We start from the raw sequence: 21,760 nt of genomic DNA on the forward strand, positions 1-21,760 counted from the left end.
GGGACTGAGCCTGCCTCTGCCTATGTTTTCTTGTGGCTCATACATTGGGTCAACAAAATTCAGAGATTAGCAGGACACAGTGCTTGCCCTTGCAGGGTCCACAACCTGGGAGTGGCAGCACACGAGGACTCCCCAGACAACCACTGTCACAGAGATGGGGAGAGGGCACAGGGTCAGACAGGCAGGTTGGGGGAGAATTTGGGGAGCCTTCAGTCACACGGCTGAGAAGCACCAGTTTAACTCCGGGCACGATGGTGAGTGCTAAGGACTGAATGTTTGTGTCCCCCAACATTCGCATTTTGAAGCCTCGCCCTACAACATGAAGGTATTTGGAGCGGGACCCTTAGGAGGTGATGCGGTTTAGATGAGGTCACGAGGGTAGAGCCCTCATGCTGGGATTGGTGTCCTTCTAAGAAGAGGGCACAAGACCAGAGCTCGCTCTCCCAACCATGTGAAGCCAGGGCGAGGAGGCGGCTGTGCACAGCCCAGGGAGCAGGTTCTCACCAGGAGCCCAATCTGCCGGCAGATTCTGGAACAGTGACACTAAACCTCTGTTGTTTAAGCCCCCAGTCGACGGCATTCTGCTCCAGCAGCCCGAGCTGACTAAGACAGGGGTCTGAGGTTCTCAGAGAGCGGGGGCGTTTCTGCGCGCCCAATCTCTGAGTCAAGGATGGGCCGCTCACATCTCTCATTTAGTCTCCACAGCAGCTCTGAGCGACGGTATCGCCCCCATTTCACAGATGAGGAAAATAGTCGTGACCTGCCTGGTATCACAAAGTCAGGACCAGAGGACGGGTCTCGGGTTCCTGTCCAGACTTTTCTTACTGTGCTTCAACTAGACATTAAAACCACAAACATCTTTGTGCCTGTTTTCTCCTGTCTGATCAACTGTTAGAATGTTATATTAAATCATGTTTCTCCCAAATTGATAACTGAATTCGTTAGACCTGCTCTTTGCTGTTCTTCACATATATTAAACAAAAATCCATTTCTTTGGTTTTACATGTTTTTCACAACTGTAACCAACTTCCTAATGTTAGTGAAGTTTTTTCTGCAGGAGATTCGTCTGGGGGGTAATTAATCTGAACATTCACATTTGATTACTTCTAAGGTGAGTCCAGAATGATAATAAAATCATACTGAATATCTCCCCAAAGATGCTGGGTCCCCAGAGAGTGATGATAGACCAAGAGGATGCGAGGTGTCTGATTCGGGGGAGCATTTTTATCCTACTTTAATTAGCGAGAGCAAATTACTCAGGACCAGCATCAGTGCGGGGCGGCGGGTAGGAAGGGCGCGCCCTGGGAGCAAAGCTTTGTGGCAGCTCCGGAAGTCCGAAAACTGAGCTCCAGGCCTTCCCCTGTGTGTGTGTGCCCATAAGCTTGTGCGCACACGGGAAGGGAGGCAGCAAGGAAGGGGCAGAACTCTTTAGGGTTTAGGGAAACTCTCTGCAGGCACTTATCTCGGATCCTGACCTTCCAGAGCCTCCCCTCCAGGGGCCTGGAACCAGGACTCCTGCTGATCCTACCACAGACTCTTATGGTGCCCTCTATGGCCCCTGTCCCCAAATCCAGCCTGGTTGACCTGAAACCAGGAGGTTGACAGCAGGTCTTTTGCGAGCTCCCCCAACTGGGCCTCACCCCTCTCCGCAGGGACACAGCCCCCTGGAAGCCCCTCCTTTTCGGGAGGCCCAGATGTGGAGCAGACCCTGACCACAGCACACTGGTCCCGCTGGGGAGGCAAGGCTGAGTCTGGGGAAGGGCTTCTTCGTCAGCTTCAGGAACAAACATCTCGGGTCTTTTATCTCAAAATGGCAAGTGGGACATTCAGCCTCCCCAACACCCATTGGTCGGCTCATCAGAAACACGCCTTGAACACAGCATTTCCCCACAGGGGACAAATATGCCTTCACAGCTGTCACACTTCACATTGTCACTGTTGTTGCTAGATGTCCTATTCCTGAATTGCAGGATCATGCACAGGAAAATTCCTATGCACAGACTGTGTTGTTTCTGCCTGAAATGACCAACAGGGGCCTGAGGAAACAAGGGAGAAATCATCTTCTGTTCCTGTAACCCGTTTCTAGATACAGGACACTGGCGCACATACACCCCGTCATGTATCTCGTGTAAGCTATAAAACACGAATGTCAGCGAGAACAAGCACATGAATTACAATAAAACCACTTAAAAAGAAACTACACTTTTCTGCTCTAAGGAAAAATAAACTTAATTTTAAAGTTCAATGAAAACTTAGTGAAAACCCCTCGGAATTGTACTCAGACGTTAAACATGTCTGACCCCATCTCGGACGGGTCACGCTCCTCCGTATGCAGATGGAGCACAGTCCCCTCGCCTCACGTATATCTTGACCTGGTTTTGACATAACGCTTTAAGTGGCCCTGTAGCTTATTAAGAGGCTCCAGGGTTCCACCTGACAAATACCACCCATGAAAGAACTAGTCCTGCAAAAAGCCAGTCAAATACTAGTTACCTATCTAAGTGAAGGCATCACAGCTCTTGGAGTCCGGCCACCAATGTCCTAAATTCACAGTCTCAAACTCACTCTGCTTGCCCAGACTTTACACAGAAGACACCGCCCCCGCCCCCACCTCACCATTCCTGTTGCTAAATGACGGATTTGAAAAAACCACCTGTGCTGACCAAACAGGAGGTATGTGATGCGCAGAACACCCTTGTTTGGGCCCTGTCCCCCCTGGTCACCCTTCTCCTGTCTGGAGGACACTCACACAGATGTCAACAGTCTGTTCTTCACCCAACCTAGTATTGCCTTTTGGCCACTTGGCCCAAGGCCACCTCAAAATGTATGCCGGGGCTGGCGAGGAGGGAAGATAAGAGCTAAACAATCACATCATATTTGCTACTATTCCTAGTGGGGGCACTGGAATAGCCACACGTGAAGTTCCTGCATTATCTCCATGGAATGCCCTTTTAAGGACACTTCAATCAAGAGATTACTATAAGAATTAAAATGTTGACATTCAACATCAGCACATACATTGCCTCTCTTTGATGTGCAGAAAATAATTTACAAAACGGCAAGAATGATGTTAGGGAAGAAAATGGGTTCTTAAGAGATTTAATAAAAAAAAATGCTTCTCTTGTCAGTAATTGTATATATCATTACTAATAACCCACACTTAAATCTTGACTCTATTCTTGTTCCCCAGGAGTTCATAAGCATGAGAAGGAGATAGAAAGAAAATTTTACAATGCTCTTTCGGACTCAAGAGACTGGAACAAATGAACTTGCATTGGAAAACTCAGCACGGCAAACATGTCAATTCTCCCTAAATTATTTATAAAGTTAGATACACCATAAAAATAATAACAGGATTTTTATATTTGGAATTAAGCAAGCATTCTAAAGTTCACATGGAAAAATGAACCAACTATAACTGCCAAGGAAACTATGAAAAAGAAGAGTAGAGCAGGACACAAGCCCCACCTCCACTGCCACAACAAAACATATTAAAAAGCTACAATCTGCTAATAGTCTATATTCAGGATTATCAACAGAATGGAACAGACTGGAAATATGTCTAAACACATCCAGGAAATTTAGCAGGAGGAAAAGGTGGCATTTCAATAAACGGGGAAAGATGGATTGTTCAATAAATAGTATTGGGCAAATGGTAGCCATCTATAAAAAAAATTAAGCTGGAGCCACACTTCACACCACGATAAATTCCAGAGAGATCAAACATTTCAAAATAGAAAATGAAACGACAGACACGCTAGAAGAAAGTTTGGAATCTTTTTTTTTTAATCTCATACAGTGAAGACGACTTTTCTAAGGAAAACAGAAATCCCAGAAGCCCAAAGAAACAATCAAAAGATTTGACTATGCAAACATTTTTAAAAAATTCTGCATGGCAAATACCACCATGGGCAAAGTCAAAAAACAAATGACAAACTGAGAACAAACATTTGCAATTCATACCATGGAGGACTAATTTCCCTAGTACATAAAGAGCTCTCTCAAATGATGAGGGAAAAGACCAGTGACCATTGGAAAAATGGGTAGGGGCTCCCAAGAGGCAGTTAATAGAAGAGGAAATAACAACAGTTTTTTTTTTTTTTTGGAGGAAGATTAGCCCTGAGCTAACTGCTGCCAATCCTCCTCTTTTTGCTGAGGAAGACTGGCCCTGAGCTAACATCCATGCCCATCTTCCTCTACTTTATATGTGGGACGCCTGCCACAGCATGGTTTTTTCTAAGCGGTGCCATGTCCACACCCGGGATCCAAACCGGCGAATCCCAGGTGGCCGAAGCAGAAGGTGCGCCCTTAACCGCTTCGCCACTGGGCCGGCCCCCAACAACAGTTCTTAAATGTATAAAATGACACACAGCCTCTTTCATAAGAGAAATACAAATTCAAACCACATGGAGAAAATACTTTTTACCTACCAGACTGGCAAATATCAAAAAGCAAGAGAACTCCTTATGTTGACAAGGTTTCTTGGAGACAGACACACCCATATGGTGCTTGTGGGGATAGGCCTGAGGGAATCAGCTAACAAAATTTTCCATGCACATCCCTTCCGAGCCGACAATTCCACTTCCAGTTTATCCTACACTGACATGTGTGCATCATAATGTAAATGCAAAATTATCTGTTGCAGCACTGTGAAAGCAAGAGATTAGAAATAAATGAAACCAGGAGACTGGTTCAACAAGTAATGGTCCATTATGGAACACGGAGCAGCCGGGACGCACGCGGAGGAAGCTCTTCCCATGCTCAGAGGGAAGAATCTCTCAGTGATCTTTCAGGAGGAAAGACAAGGTGCAGAAGAGTACACAGGACACTAATAATTGTACAATAAAAGGAAAAGAAATACGTGTGTGTGTTCTGTGTGTGCATGTATAATTGTTGTTTTTACATAAAATGTGTCAGGAAAAATAGGAAATGGGAAACACTGGCTGAATGGAGATGGATGATGGCTGAGGGAGTCTTTTAATGTGAATGTATTACCTGCGTTTTTTAAATAAATAGAAGCTATGAAGGAGTTCAGGATGCCTACCGTATGCATAACTACTATAAATTTACTCTGAAAAACACAGGAGCCTACTGACAGGAAGGGCGACGCTGAAGGAGAGAAAAAGGTCACAGAGTCCACCTTGTTGGTCCCCAAGATGAGAGAACGACTGGGACGTGCAGCCACTGCTTCTGGAGCAGGGCGAGCCCCGAGCAGAGATGTAGGAGGAAGGAAATGATGCACCGCTCTGGAGCTTTCAATAAGAGGAACGCAGTTCCAAAAGGCTGAAAGAAGCCACTGTGGAGGGCTGCGGCTGAGCCCGCTCCTGTGGCAATGAGAACACGGAAAAATATTTTCTCAGTCAACAGCTCCACCCTGAAAACTCACGGCAGCTCAGGCACCGAACCTTCCTTCTTGTCCACACAACAAGAGGGCATCACAAAACCATACAGATAAGCCTGTTCTAGAAAGTTCTGCCAAAGCAAAGTCCACCTCTCTTCACATACGAAGGACAAATGCAAAAAACAGTGGCTGGTGCCACTCCTTGTAACTATTATTGGCAATGAACTATGTACGACTTTCAGAACCATGAAGGATGAAATGTATATTCTGAGTCCTCAATTTTATCTCATATCAACTTGAAACAGCTAGAAGAAATCAAAAGTTTAAGAATCATCCATATCCTCACAACTGTTACAAAACTTATTTTCATTTTTTGTTTCCTTTTTATCTGTGTCTGTTTGAATATAGAGCACTGACATAGTTATAGTAACGGTACATAGATACAGATATATAATTTTGTCTTCTGCTTTTTTCACCTATTCTCTATTTTTATGTATAGTTATTATACTAAGTTACGGATGACTGCACAAAATTGTATCCTGTTTATTAATAATAGCTGTGGGAACAAACATTTATCTAGCACCTTCTGTTGGCAGGTTACATAATTTAATTTACCCCTCACAACAACTCTTCTTATTAGGACCCCCTCCTTATGAACAAGGAAACTGAGTGTTATTTTTGTTCTTGTTAATAATATGTTATTTCACAATGAATCATGGGATACAGGCTAATAAATAATTTTAATGCAAATGAACATAAATCCTATAATGGAAGTCACAGATGCTATAAGGCAACAAAGCAGAGAACTGCTCCCTTTGCATGTGGAAGAGGAAGTCTGGGAAGGCTTCCTGCAGGAGGTGACCCTGTGATCTGTCAGATGAGGAGGCTGTGTACAGGTATGAAAGGGTTCTGGCGGAAGACAAGGCGAGTGTAAGACAGACGGGGAGAACACGAGGTATCATGAAACATGGGGTCATCTATGTGTCTAGAACACAGGTGAGTGGGAGAAAAGATTCAGGGCTCATGCTGGACCTCAGCCTGCAGGCTCAGAGCAGGGGCGTGACACCATCAGGGCTGTGCTTTAGAAGATCGCTGGGTGGCCTGGAGGATAAATTAGAAGGGGCAGAGAACAGAGGGGAAGCTATGGCACCAGTCCAAGCACGGGCTGACAATGCCCCGAACTGAGGCAGAGGCCATGGAATGGCGAGGAGAGACACCGAGGAGGGCCAGCTGTCAGGGCGTCCCCGTCACGTTCGTCCTCCCCCCTGGATACGGGCTAAGTCTGCGCTTCTGCAGTCAGTCATGGCCGTGAGCCTTGCTGAACCAATGAAATGGGAACGACAACGACACAGTGTCACTCCCAGATGGCAGTCTTTAAAAGCCAAGGGTGTGTGAGCTGTTTCATCCCTATCCCTGCCTTGGTGGTGACCACGGAAGCACAATGAGGCACCACTCCCTCGGCCGGAGTCCTAGCGGGGCTGCCATCAGCAGAGCCGTGCAGCCCATGAGACACACAGCACAAATGAGAAATAATGCTTGTGGTTTTAAGACACGGAGGTTTAGTGGTAATTAGTTACCGCAGCATGAACTAGCCTATCCTGACCAAAACAGCGGCCGATCGAATTTCACACTGATAACACTGCCAGATTTTCCTGAGTCTCAAATAATACTTCATTTTTTAAAGTTTCATTGTTACCGAGGCTGAACATTCTTTGGAGTTTATTACTAGCATTTCTTCTTGTGGAAATTATCCAGTCATATCCTTTACCCATTTATCCACTGAGGTCTTACTGACATTCAAAGACAGTTTATGAACTTGGTGTACATTATGCCCTTCGTCATTTTTACAACTGATCTGGCTAGCGATATTAATACAAAAACAGCTACAATAATAGCAGCCATGCTTATTGAAGTCGCACACATGTTAAGCATCCTCTCAGTCATTTCACGTGCTGTCGCCTTTTATCCTCATACCAAACCTATAAAATAAGTACTATTAGCCCCATTTTACAAATGAGGAAATAGAGACTCAGCAAGGTGAAGTCGACCAGCCAGTAGGAGGCAGCGCCGGCACCTGAGCCCAGTGGGTCTCCCCCAGAGCCTGGGCTCCACATCCCCGTGCGCCACGCTCGCTCACCTCCCTCTCCGTGGCACCTCTGTGCGCCTATCTAAGTCTCGGGGAAAACCTCCATCCGATTTGTCTTTCTCCTCTGTTTTCTATGTTTCCTCCTTCATTCTCGGCTTCTGATTCCTCATTTATTTCTTCCCCTTCTGTGAACTTCTTTTCTCTTCCTACTACAGAAAACCCATCCTTGAACACCCCGATTCTTTCCAGCCAAGCTCGACGGCCTTTGGGCAGCCTCATTCTTCCTGACTTTTCCTGGTCTCTGACACCTTCTTCAGTGCCCTCCTTCTCTGGCTCTGCGACTCCCGAGGCCCCTGGTTCTGCTCCTAACCCTTCTTACTCCTTTCTAACCTATCACTGTAACCTGCTGCAGCCCTCAGTGCTCAGCTCTCTCCACGCTGCCTTCAGCTGCCAGCAGCTGATCCAGAATCTGTACGTCTGGTCTTCAGCTCACACCTGCTTCTATCGGCATCTTTGCACCTGCCCACCTGCACACCCCACAGAGTGCCCCCAACTAAACAACTTTCCCTGAGAAGCAGCATGCCCATTTGGCTTCTCTATTTCTGTCGATGACTCTATTCTTCTCTCAATGCTCAGCAGCCTCGGCACTATCCGCGATGCAGCCCTTTCCTACAACGCCCAAGGCCATTCCGTCATTCTCCAGCATCTGCTGATTCTACCTGGAAAGGCCTCTGGAGTTTGCCCCATCCTTCCCCTTCCTGCCACCACTAGTGTTCAGGGGTCAAGTCCAGACTGTTCCTTTGTGCAATCTGAAACTCCGTGTGATCTGACCTCCTCCATCTCGCCAAAACACCTGGGGCTCTCTGCTATGATCAGACGGCTCTTGTCACACCATATCGTGGCGTAGGGACTGGCAAGGAGCTGGCCAGGAAACAGCTGTGGAGAGCAGGCCAGGGATGGGGCTGGAAGCACATTAGCAAACAAAATCAAAGGTACAGTGAGCAAAGAGCAGAGCGTGTGGCAGGCCCAAAGGCCACACAAAGAGCACCAAATTCTTGGGTATTGCAAGAGAGACGTTCAAAGTCCAGCCGAATGAAGAGCCATGGAAAAGGAGGGACAGGAGCAGAGTGGCTGTGGGGTCAGGGTAAAGCAGGGACAATGAGGAAACGTGCCAAATCAGCAAGGGCCCCTTCATCTTGTTACCCAGCAGGCTGGCTGGAAGGCCCACAGGACAAAGTGACAAACGTGCGTGACTGAAAAGTACTGGCCTGGAGAGCAAAGTCAGTTTTCTCCCAGAAGCACTTGCTTAAATGGTTGCTTTTGCTGGCTTATGCTCACACCAGCCTCTGTGCCCACACTGGTCCCCCTATCAAATCCACTAACCTTTCAGGACCACGCAAGACCTCAACACCCACGCCGCCACAGTACTCTCTCCCTCCTTCTCTAGGTTCCTCTATCACTTATCTGAATTACTCATTCTGACATTTAATCACATGGGTTCCTACCAAAACTACCTACAAACATTAGTGTGCACTGACTTTGTGCAAAGTAGCAGCCAGGGAGAACACACAGGACTCTAAGACAGCCCCTGAACTCACCTCTCAGAATACAGTTGGGGGGTGAAGAGAGATGCACACATGGAAAGATACTGTTTACATCCCTGTCGTTAGGAAGGAGAACAGACAGAAGACGGGTAAAAGTTAGCGAATGCTGGAGAAGCAAGCATGTGGGAAGGCCGTGAGGAATGGAGAGGCTCTGAGCAACAGAGAAGGCGGCAACACGGGAAAAATGATTGTGTGTGTATGTGTGTGAGCGGGTTGAGCGGGGTATACAGACAGTGAATGGACTGGAAGAGCAGCTTACTAAATAGTAATTGACTGACTTAAACATATATATTTATTTATTCACTGAGAAGAATCTTCCTTTAGTGAAATACCAAGGAAGGAAAAGTCCATACTGTTATGGCTTAGCAGATTTCAAATTTAAAAAACATATATGGAATATAGGTCTTCATATTAATAAGGAATTACTGCTTAAGCGTTTGTGATCTGGCTGAAAACCCCCCTTGCCAGCAGAGAATTTGGTGCTACACGTCACAGGAAAGTCCCGTGGGTGGTAGATGGCCTTAGTATCCAGTGGAAAGATGGGAAATTACAGAACCTGCTGCTTCACAGGGACCTCTCCCTTCCTAGGAGGCCAGAGATGGTTCTGGTTCCATGGCTGACCTCCAGGCAAAGAGGCTTCCCAACTGCTCCGGACTATAGACTCTTTTAATGGCTCCCTCCCTCCGAAATTAAGCTGTCTGGCTCGATGCCAGGTGCCCAAGCTGACCTCAAGCCTTCACTCTGTCATGAGAAACTGACCTGGCTGGTGATTTAGGGTGGTTCACGAGCTGCCACAATGGCTGACCCACTTCCACGTCCCCCGGTGACACTGCGCCACAGGCAGCCACCTGGGGCGGATGAAGAGCTCCGAGGAGCATCCAGCCCTCGGTACACTGCTCAGCTCAGCAGACAGTCATTCGGGGCGGCAGCGGGATGGCATCTCATCCAATTGTGCGAAAAATCAATGCGTCAAGGATCGCACCTTTCTGTATGAGTAACAGCTTCGCTCCCGAGAATTTGGTGGAGGGTCGGATTTCCTTACAAATCCGGGAAAACGCTTTCCTCAAGGAAACATCCAACCTACTAGACTTGGATGCTAAAGCCCAGTGCCCACCACACACTCCATTTGCACGGAAGGCATTCTCGATGCTGCCAGGAGGACAGGACTTCCAAAGTCAGTCACTTCTCGCACTGCTGCCTCAGACGTAGAGGAAGTAGGAACTCCAGTCGGCTCCTAACTTTCCACACCGCAGGACGGCGACAGTGGCAGGAGAGTTTAGAAATTATACTTACTCACCCTCTAGGACATACTTTAAAAGTCAAGTCACTGTCTTAGTTACACTTCATCAATAAAGACGTAGCGTTTTGTAGTATGAGGTGTAGTGTCTATCACAGTGACATGCAGAGGAGCAGACGGAGAGAAAGGACAGGTTGAGATCAAAATTGGGAACCAATGAATTTAAAGCATCAATAGAACATGAGAAGTGGATCAAAGCTGGCTACATCTGGAAATTTATGACTCTCTAGAAAATGAGGGCCATTTCCTGCTCCTGGATACTGGACCAATTTTCAGTCAACTACCTACTGAGAAGGGCCACAAAAGTAGATCTGATTCCAGGCAAGTCCTATAAAGGAAATTAGGTTTAAGTATAATTAAGTAAAGTTGAGGATGAGTGGCGGACCAGGATGGCCCCTGGAGCCCAGTCTGGGAAAGACTAGAGAGACTGTGACTCAGCAATGGGACAGGCCTAGTGTGGGCCCACTTGCCCATCCATATGTCCAGGGTTTGACATGGTGTGATGAAATGAGTTGTAGCACATGCCTCTTTTGCTTTTTTGAAGACATATTAAAGCCAGAGAGAATCAATTCAGGCACCATGAACAGGGAAGTGTCTTGGTCATAAATTTTTGGAAACTGGAATTGATGGCTTTAAGGAGTGCATGCATGGCACATGCTTCCTTCCATCTGAACTAAATCAAGGGAGTCTTGAATATTTTGGATTCTGAATCTTTTAGGGCTTTCAGCAATTTCTGAGCAAAAGAACAGTTCCTAACAAGAAGCTACAGTCTGTACCTAGGTTAGAGAAAGAGGACGAACTTCGCCATAGACTCAGCTGGGTCATCCTAATTCATTACAAGAGGCCTTAAGGATGGCAACACTTTCCTTCCGGGCTTGGCTAGCCTCCCGCATAAATGACCTGCCAGGGCAGAGACACTGCAGGTGGGCCACAGCCAAGAGTTAAATTAAGCCTGGCCACTGGCAAACTAAACACCCACCCTCAAATGCACACCCACTCATAAGAAACCTCACCATCCGATGGCAGAAGCTGGCTGAGTAATAGAGAGGGTAACCAATTCATCCGTGTTTGTCTGGAACTTCCCCAGTTTTAGCATTGAAAGTCCCATATTCTGAGAAACCTATCAGTCCTGGGAAAACAGGGATGTTTGGTCAGCCTAAGTAACCGAGGACAGCATCCCAGGTTAGCAATTCAGCTTTCTCACCTTGACAGTTTTGGTTTGGGGCGTTTCATTAGAAACACAAGCAATTTTAAAGATGAAGTCACCTGAAAATGTGACCTCATCGAGGCTAACCATCCATACTCAGTCTCAACAAAGATGATTTTAAACCTTTCATCTTTCAAGAACTCTCTTATGATGTAAGTTTCCAGGTAAATAAACTCTGAAGGTCTGGGGCCTCCATAATGAGTGCACTGGAGTGTGACAGACCCACTTATCAGCGGTTAACGGTTTACCACGAGATCTATGGAAATATTTGCTCAGGTCTCAAAATGGGTAAAATCAGGTCAATGGAATGAAGGCTCTTAGCAATTAGGAGTTTATCCTATAAAAAGGACAAAGCTTTCGTGTTCAGCCAAGGAGGAAAGGATCCAAATCTGATCTGATCTGGAATGTCTCTGTGAGCAAGGGGGAATTAAGAGGAATTTAAGACGAAACTAATGAAATTCTTTTCAACTTTAACTCACTGAACAAGCTGTGCGGGCTCCAGGATTTCCACCCACGAGGGGCCTGGGGGTGGCGGTCTGACGGAAGGGACGGTGTGAAGCTGTATTTGCATAGTGTTTTAAGACCCAGAAAACATCAATTGTCCAGATCCAAGGCCCTTACCTTGGCGCCGCCACTGCAGGTAAACAGCCTTATAAAGAGGAGGCAAGGAAGGAAATGGCAGGGGGAGTAGAGTGCACAGACTGAGTCCTACACGCTTTAGATCTAGAAAATAGCTCCACAGAATGCACCAGCAGAGAGGTCTGAATTGGCGCTCTTCTGTAGAGTACTTCTAATTATTTAATACGCCCTTGGTACACTGGGACAAAAATAGCATATCTTGTACATCTATGACAAATACAGTATTTTTATATATAGAACAGGGCTTTTGTTTGGGGTAAATAAATGAAAAATGAATATTTACTCTTAGGAAGGGCATATGTGTGACAGCAACAGAGAGGAAATTGGTCCTGTTTGAGAAAAATCAAAAGTAGATTTGCTCTGCCTTCTCAGAAATAATTAGGAAGCAGAGTCATGCAGAAACCAATAAAAAAAAAAGTGTCTCTAGTAAATTTCCACAGCGGAAAAGTTTTAAAAAATGGTCCTTTTTAAATATCCCCCAACAACAGGGTCTCAGAGAAGCAGACCCTCACACGTCCAGGAGCCAAGACTAACGGGCGGCCACGGGCAGGAAGCCACAGACGCGGACTAATTATGAGGAGAACATTTCAGGAGGATTGTTGTGTGGAGTTTGCACTCCGGTGAGTGAGGAGAGCAAGTGGGAAAACCCCAGAAGAGGAACCCACTACAATCTGGGGAAAGGTCCTGGGGTTTCCACCATCCTCTCAGGAGGAAACGCTCGGGAAGGGCACCGTGGCTGAGGCGTGTCACCTACTGTTTTAGGCTTGGTTTTGGAATGGGTGTGACCCTCATCCCCAAGTTGAGGGTATCTCTCAAACCCAAGGAGAACAGTAACATCCAGGTCTTACTAATACAAGTGGCAGCTGGTTGCAGAAAAAAGCTATTACATTTTTGTCTCTGGGGAAGAAAGGAGCCACAAACATGTGACTGTGGTTTTGATCGCGTTGCTTCCTTTCTCCCAACCCTGCAGGGGCTCCTAGGTGTCTACTGCATTCAATAAAAACAGCCCAGCTATCTGTTTTTAGGTTTGCTCTTAGCTAAGCACTCCATCACGCTCTTCCTAAAAGTCTTCATCGGTAGTTATACCACGACCCACGCTGACGGGCCTGCTAATGAGTAACAAAGCAGAAGCCTGGCTTCCCACAGGAAATATATAAATTTTAATAACAGGCTTCCAGAGACAGGGCACCTGCTGCCTGTCTCCACTTTCTACCCAGGTAGATGGAAACCAGGTGGGCCCAGGGGAAGGGTGGAGCCTGCAAACTTCTTTTATGCACATTCCTGGGGCTGCCCTGACCTAATTTAAGACCAGAAAAACAATCCATCTTCTTTCAGAGACAGAGCAGTGACTTCCCCACACACAAAACTCTGTCCAAGCTAAAGAGCTTGTTCCCTGGAATGTCCCTGAGGGGCACCGGTTGCATAAGCTAGACACAGTGTGGCTTTTTGCCCAAGCACATGTGGCGTTTGCCAAAATGGGAACATCCCTCACCTATGCCTGTCTAAGGAAAACAAGAGACAGGAGGGCATTATGCTGATTTGGACCCACTAAGGATCGTGTCCTGTCTCGTCAAGAGAGTGGCTCTCAAATTGGGATATGTGTGCTCTACTGATGAAGAAAAGAGACAGACGCAAATTCCCATAGAACGAGGCGCAACGTGCTCAATGGACATAGCAGCCACGTGCTGGGGAAACCTATGGGTAGGGAGATGGACGAGGGGCTCATTCTGACCAAAGAGGAGTGGGAGGAAGTCAGGGAAAGTTTCTCAGAACAGGTACTATTTAAGTTTTTCCTACAGGATGAGAGGCATTTTGGTGGAGAGAGAAAGGAAGGAATCGGGGACAGCCAGGAGGTAAGGCCTCAAGGGGCAGGCCCCTAATGGGCAGTGGGAGAATGCCATGAGCAATGAGGCCGGACAGGCAGGATGGGGTCACGCTGAAGCACGCCTTGGGTGCTGGCCTGCTTAAGGAGGACAATGCAGGTGGTGTTGTGATAGGTGGGTGGGTCAGAGGCAAAGAGGCAACCTGGGACACTCTTGTAACAAAAGCCCGAGGGAGCAGTCGTTACACAGGGGAATATGCAGGGAGAAGGTCCTGAGCTGTATACATACCGAAGCTTTGTGTCCTTTACTCTATGTAAATGATCACTCAAAAAGTCCTTCAAGAAACAAAAGCCCAAGGGGACCAGAGCCAGCGTGTCCTAGAGCACGGGCACGGGAATAGTGAGGCGAGGGCAGCTCCACGAGAAAATCCTTCTTTTTGGGTTCCTGTCCTCACCTTGTAGCTAGGGCCCCCTCCCCCATGGTGCTTCCTCTAAGAGGACTTTTCCAACATTGGTGACAACGCAGCGGTGCTAGACTCAGGATGTTAGTGCCGGAGGACACTGCAGGAGAGCCTCCTGCTTCATTTTACACAGAAGGACACATCGTAGGGTTCCGCGGCTGGCTTGGGAGCAGATCCAGGTTTGCATCCTGCTCCAAATTTCAATTCAAGGGTTTTCCTCTACCACTGCTGCTAACAACCATTAGGAAATCTGCACGGCCGACAGAATCCTGAAGCTGTTAAAAATCGAATGTTAGGAGATACGTAGCAGCGTGGGTAAATGTCCTTGCCATATTGAGTGCTAAAGCAGGTCACCAAACACCGTGTATCCCCCTGATTTTGTGGAGGGGAAGCACCTGCAGAAGAAAACGCCCCACAGGGATGATCACCAAAGTGGTCACAGTGCGCACCTTGGAGTAGGAGAATAATAGACGATTTTTGTGTGCTTCACTTTATCGTCCATTTTAAAAAAACGAATATGCGTCAAGTTTTTCATTCAGAAATAATGGAGATTTGTAGCACCATCTAGATTTTCTCATAATTTGGAACTGAGCTTTCAGTCTGCTTGTTTCACCGAAAGCGAACACTTCTTGAGAACAAAAAAAATGAATCACTAGGTAAATACTGATCTGTTGCTAAGCGAACACGAAACATATCATCCAGTCTAAGCAAAGTTTTTCCTCCAGACATTAAGAGATTCCTTTTAATGCATCTTTGCATAGATCCTCTTAAAACAGATTTAAAAACTGACTTAAATACTGAAAGGGGAAAAAAAAATCCCTGTACTCCTAACACGTTTTCAATGCCCACCTTTCAAAGATTTTTTTCTCTACCAGAACAGCCAGAGGAGACGTCCTGACTCCGCACAGAAGTCATGATGACCGGCTGTGTTCAGCCCGGGTCAGAGTAACACTATCAGCCTGCTGTAAATCAGTGACCTGAACTTTCTAGCCTAGACAACTATTTGTGAAGGATGCAGACAGACAGGAAGAAAACCTTCAAAGTTCCAGGAGAAGTACTTTTACCCATAACAGACGTTTCCGGCCCTCAGTTTCAAAAATATTGGAGGCCGTTACAGAAATGCCACACAGAGAAAGAACATCAAGGACAGTGGCTTCCGACAGTGATTAAAATAGAAAGAGGGTCACTTGGGACTTGGAAGGCCACTCTGAGCCAGTCCCGCTAAAGACTCTCCTCGTGGGCCGGCCCTTACTGCTCTCTGCCTAACTGTCCACCTACACCCTGAGAAGTGTCTGCCCCCCTCCCCATGGAGAGGAGGGGACCGACTGAGTCACAAACTGGGGTTCCGTTTTCCTCTCTGCCACTCCGCTTCCTCACCCTTAAAACGAGAGGGAAAATGAACGCAACCTCAAAGTTGTGAAGAAGGTTAAACAGCATAATGTCTATGAGAGATACTGAGTAAATTTAAAACGCAGCAAGTAACGTGGACAAAAGAGGGTAAAGTGAAAACATTTTGGTGATAATGCTACATGAACGCGGGATACAGTGATTCCTAAAATTAGAATCTAAATCAAAAACAAGAGGTTAGTTCAAAGATGGAAGGAAAAAGGGAATCCTTTTACCCTTTAATCATCTGTCATGTTCAAGACAGAGTTTGGGAGCTGGGAATTTAGTCGCTTAAGTACTGTTCCAGTATACCCTAAGAGGGCTGGTCCTGTCATCAAAGGGATAGGTCTGGGAAGGAAACAGTTTCTGGGGAACTTGTCCTTTCACACCCACCTTCGAACCATAGCTGACCTCCACCCCTCCCCAATTTGAGTTCTACCAGGAGGGAGCATAGCAACTGGTCAATGATGGGGTGGCGGTGCGGTGGGAGGCAGCGGACACAGCCACGAGGTGACCAGGGACACACTTCCGTATCGGGAGGGTGGGTGGGGCCATCTCAGTAGAGGTTGCATGGCGCCAACCCAGTGCCTTAGACTCAAGGAGAAAGTGTGCCAGAGAGGGAAAAAGCCAAGAGAACCCGTGGTCTTAATGTCTGGGTTATATTTTAAAGGGAAACAAAAAAAGAGGTCAAAAACTGCCATAATCAGCTGGGGGTTTTTTTTGAACAATCAGTATGGAATCAAACCTTCTGTGATTTTCTCTGGAGCCTGGATGGTAGCTTTGCCGTGGCTTCCTCTAATCACTCAGGAACCAATGCCGGATGGAAATCTGCAGTCACCTGCACGTAAACTTACAGGGTATTTCACACCTTGGTTTTCAAAAGCTCTCTGAGAATGAGACGGCCAAGGACCTGGGTCCAGCTGGGTCCCACTCCAACTGAATGTGGGTGCAAAGGTAAATTGCCAGTCCAGACTAGTGAGTTATCTACATTGTCTTGAAGAAAAATGCTGGACAATTTGGAGGGTGTACAGATTCTGCGCACCCTCCTTAGGGAGGAGGCTTTTCACTGCAAACACAGTTTAATAGGAACACCACGTCCTTGTCCAATGCCTGGTGGTGGAGCCTATCATGATGTAAAGTCTGCTCAGTAGGGAAGTCCCAAATTCAATCCCATGACATTTACACTGTACATGGCACTCCACAAGTACTAGGCAACACGCTCCAGTTACGTGTCTCTCTCGACCTGACAGTACCTTTTGGATCACGGCACCACTGTTACGAAAAAACTGTACCTGAACACACAAAACACCCACAGCCCACAGCTCTTCACCCTCGGCTACCGGCATGTAAAAATTAACCGGACAATCAAACAAGACAAAGCAAGGACCCGAACTCTGCCCTGTCTCTGTTGCCCATTTGCTCTTCAGAGAAAATCATTCACTCGTGTCATCAACTCCAATAGAGGGGGTGAGAGGTTACACCGGATAGAGGGCAAAGCTTCTACCACCATCCACGGAGTATCAGAGACGCCAGTGAGCGCTGGTTGTGTGCCGAGGGGACAGTGCAAATAAGACAGCTCTTGAAGCAGCGATGTCTGAAAAGGCCCACCTGGCAGAATGGAATAAGTTTGAAAAGGCACAAACAGAGTGAAGCAGTGGTGATGAGAAAGGAGGAAGGAACTCAGACCCGGAGAGCATGCAATGTGTCAGGCATGAGGCTCAGCCCTGGCCCTGAAGGGAGACGTGGTTATTCAGAAGACAGCAACAGGGCAAAGGTTAACAGTGCACCTCTTGAACACGGTCCGTGTGACATGGAAGGCAGACACCCTTTTCCACTACGGCTTCCCCTATCACGAGTGGTGCTCACCTGTCACCTCGAAACACAGACCTGGGTGCATGCAGGGCAACGTGGTTCCCTCGGTAAAAGCATTCTCTCTAAGTGGATCCTCCCAGCTAACGTCCAGGACATTTTTTAATAAGGCAGACGGAGAATACCCAGCTAATAAGTCTGTGCTTTTTTGCTTACTAATTATTTTGGGTAAGCATGGTTTTTCTGTCCTAGAGCTGGCAACGAAGCATTTGACAAAGAGCTGGAATATGGTCCAAGTTTTCTGTATCTACCTAAAAATGACTGCTGTTTTCTGCAAAGTCCTCGTCATGGACGATGACTCCATACTGTGGAGGGAGGGATGTTTCCAGGCAACACAGAGCTGATTCTGTCTCCTTCCTGCCGGATTCAACACCAGGCTTCTATTGAGATGGTGGCTATTTTAACACCAACGACAGGATTTTACATGGATGCCCTGAGGACACAGGGCGAGACGCTTCTCCTTTGAACACCAAACAAGCCAAACAGACTAGCAGGCAGGCGCACAGCGGGCAAGGGGTCTACTCACTCTTTGGTCAGAAGAGGACAGGACTTGAGCAGGAAGCGTGAGAGCCCCGAGTCCTGGAAGTAGAGGTCAGGCGGGGCCGTGGGGCTCTTCAGATTCAAACACCGAACGATCACGTACAGCACGGCAGCCACGGCAGCCAGCTTCACGCCGTCAAACACGGCCGGGAGCTCGGGGGTCTCCAGCATGGCATTCATCTTGGTCTGGGGAGCAGAAGCACAGGCCCAGGTTTAGGAGCACAGTGAGGAGGGGTGCAGCCCCCCAAGAGACAAGGCCAGCACCCACATGTCACGACCCACATGTGTCCCCAGAGCCCACCCAAGCTGACTTCCATGAGGGCCTTACAGCTGCCAACAGACTGGCAACAACCCAAATCATAAATACACAGGCCTGAGCACTGATAAACGAACACTTCTAAGACAAGCAAATTGGCAAATAGTGAGAATAGCATCCTTCTGAGAGTGGGAGGAAGCAGTCCAGTCAGAGAGGCAGGACAGGACTGGAGGAAGCACTGATTCCTGCGGACAGGCAGCCTTGCACCTCTGTGTAGATTCAATCTGCCCCTGTGTGCCAGGTGTGGATGAGGTATCATGTTGACAGACTCACTCAGACAGAGACACGGGATGGACTGCTGTTGCCTGAGGGGTGGCTGCACTGCCTGCTGGCCCCACCCCTCCACTTTCAGAGCAGGATGAGATAAAGCAAGCTGGGCCTGACCTAGGCATCTGCTCCTCGGAGGCAGCCCTGGTGTTGGGGTCAAGTTCAGACTCAGCTCAGGTCACAGTGGTCCTTGCTCCTGGGGGTTTCAAGCAGCGTGAAATGGAGCTTGACCAATTTTTTTCCCCCACTGAAGGTGCCTATTGCCATTAGTCCAAAATTAGGCTAAAAGTGGACCAAATTCAACCATTAGACCAAAATCAAAAACTGGAGTACAGAAAGTGTATGCACATCTGGCTTTTCCTAAACTCTCCTAACATTTTATCTTTTTTTTTTTTTTTGAGGAAGATTAGCCCTGAGCTAACATCTGCTGTCAATCCTTCTCTTTTTGCTGAGGAAGCCTGGCCCTGAGCTAACATCCGTGCCCATCTTCCTCTACTTTATATGTGGGACGCCTGCCACAGCATGGCTTGACAAGCAGTGCCATGTCCACACCCGGGATCCGAACTGGTGAACCCCAGGCCACCGAGAAGCGGAAAATGCGCACTTAACCGCTGCGCCACCGGGCCGGCCCCACATTTTATCTTTTGAGGTGGCTTTACCTTGTATACACTGAACACACACACACCCCTCCAAACACTTAAAACCAAACATCAACAAAAATAAAAGCAGCAGCAACTCAAATTCAGTCTTTCCCTTGCTGCTCGGCAGAAAAATGGAACATCAGCTGTTACCTTAGAAATCAGGAAACCACAAGCTGACAAAAAGGAGAAAACGGTAACTCTCAGAGCCAAGGTCGCTATGGCAACAGCTTCCCCTGGAATGGCTTCAAGTGGCCTCTGCTAAAAACAGTCAGCACGGGAACTCTGGCGGCCCACAGTGTAGTGCAGACAGAACAGGCAGGAGAAAGCAACCTCCCAAATTGTGTTTGGGGCAAAACCAAATGAACTCTCCTGGCACCTACAGCAAGGCCAGACGGGACTCTGACACCCTTTTCTAAAGTCAAAGTGACTGGCAAATACAGGGCCTAAATACGCTGCAGATGACCTAGGGCAGGAGGTCCCAACACAGTGGGGAAAGGTGCTCAAAGATCATAGCTCCTTAAGTGGCCTTCCAGAACTGGGGGAAGAAAATAACTTTTAAAAAATGTATCCGCCACAATTTGGAATCAAGGCTAGACCTCAGAATATACCACCAGCTGCAGCAACCTTTGAACTTTTACAAGCTGACAGTTCCTTCAAACTTAACTTCCGGGCATATGTCACCTCCTCTCCCCTAAAGGCTGGCTATTTATAAACCCCTAAAACAAGATTCTTAACTTGAGGTCTGTGGGCCCCCTATGGGATTCTAGGGTCCAAGAACCCCCCGAAATACATGTGCAAGGTTGTGTGTATGCACAGTTTTCTAGGGAGGGGTCTACAGATTTAATCAGATTCTCTAAGGGATCTGTGGCCCAAAAAACTACACAGCACCACACTCAAAGATGCTCCATGGTGTAACCTGCGCTCCGGTCCCTTATCTCACCAGAGCCCTGCCCGCTGTGCCCGTCAAACCCATGAGAAACAGACATCCAAGATGATGTGGCTTGCGAATATGGATTTTTATGTCTAGCGAGTGAAGGGCCAAAACCTGATCCAGCTGGAATTCCAAAGTTTCTCCGACACGACGCTGGTGACATGGAACGGAAACAGATGCTCTTTCTGGTCCCCTTTGTTGGAAAGAGAACAGAGGAACGAAGCAGGTGGCCTGACCAGTTTCCTTGTTTGTCTAGAGCAGACTCATTGAATCACAAAAAGCAAAATAAGTCCTTCCCTCCCCACTTCCACTCACGACTCACTAACACAAGAGGAGGTGGGGAGCAAGAGCGGAAATAAGAGTCGGGCGGTACATACCTCTGTCCCTTGTCCCCTCTAGTGTGAATATGAAGTGTTCTTGGAGAGTAGTATGGCTGGGCCGGTCAGGGCAGAGCTCTTACTCAAATTAACCTAAAAGCTGAAAAGATGGTATGGTTATGTTTTAAAGGATGAGAAAGAAGCAATTTAATTGAAATACAAGCACAGCCTAAGTTTCTCTGCATCAGGTCTTTAGGGAAAAAGGCAATTTATTTAATTAACATGTATGCCACACTCTTGGCTGTCGGAGCAAACCTGCCGGGGGGAGCCCTTGTGAATCCATAGACTGACAGGCCCCCTCTGGTTTGCAGGACCAGTTATCTGCTGCATCAGAACTCTGGCTACACAAACTCGCCCTGCTTTCCCCCTTTACCTCATAATGTCATCTTTAGAAACACTGGTATCATCTCTGCGTGACCAAGGAAAGAGCTTAGCAAGGCTTTAGGTCAAGACAGTAGTCAGTTGACTCATTGCTTCTCTTCCAAACACAGAGCAATGACAGAAACAATATGAGCTGAGAAAAGTATAAGGGCACAGATGGGCTCAAAAACATGGTTCCAGAAACACGAGAACTGAAAGTAGTGGTTAAGTTTAGTGTGCTCCGCTTTGGCAGCCGGGGGTTTGAGGGTTTGGATCCACGGCGAGGACCTACACCACTCATCAAGCCATGCTGTGGTGGTGACCCACATACAAAACAGAGGAAGACGGGCACACATGTTAGCACAGGGCCACTCTTCCCCGAGCAAAAAAAGAGGAAGATTGGCACAGATGTTAGCTCAGTGACAATCTTCCTCGCCAAAAATAATAATAATAAATTAAAATAAAATAAAATAGCAACTAACAAACTCTAAGAAGAAATTAAGAAACTCTAGACAAGGAAAATACCTATGTCAATATACACAACAATTATGTATGTGATTAAGCCTAGAATGCACCCCAGCTTTCCGTCTGCCAGGGGAAAACGGGAGACCCAGTC

General features: G+C 47.3%; 1 protein-coding gene across 2 annotated transcripts in view; it reads right to left on the reverse strand.

Annotated features, from left to right (window-relative positions):
* ABHD2 (abhydrolase domain containing 2, acylglycerol lipase) overlaps positions 1-21,760 on the reverse strand; it is a 96,312-nt gene that overhangs the window by 54,089 nt on the left and 20,463 nt on the right. For both annotated transcript variants that reach the window (XR_011539639.1, XM_008525427.2), the window contains exons 2-3: positions 20,785-20,884; positions 18,239-18,438 (exon numbers count right to left, since the gene is read on the reverse strand). Coding sequence is in view for 1 of the 2 variants with exons in the window: in XM_008525427.2 (XP_008523649.1) it covers positions 18,239-18,432 (194 nt within the window). In the remaining variant the exon portion in view is untranslated. The remainder of the gene's footprint in view (positions 1-18,238; positions 18,439-20,784; positions 20,885-21,760) is intronic.

Source organism: Equus przewalskii, chromosome 1 (assembly GCF_037783145.1).
Source record: "Equus przewalskii isolate Varuska chromosome 1, EquPr2, whole genome shotgun sequence".
Classification (NCBI taxonomy): Eukaryota; Metazoa; Chordata; class Mammalia; order Perissodactyla; family Equidae; genus Equus; species Equus przewalskii.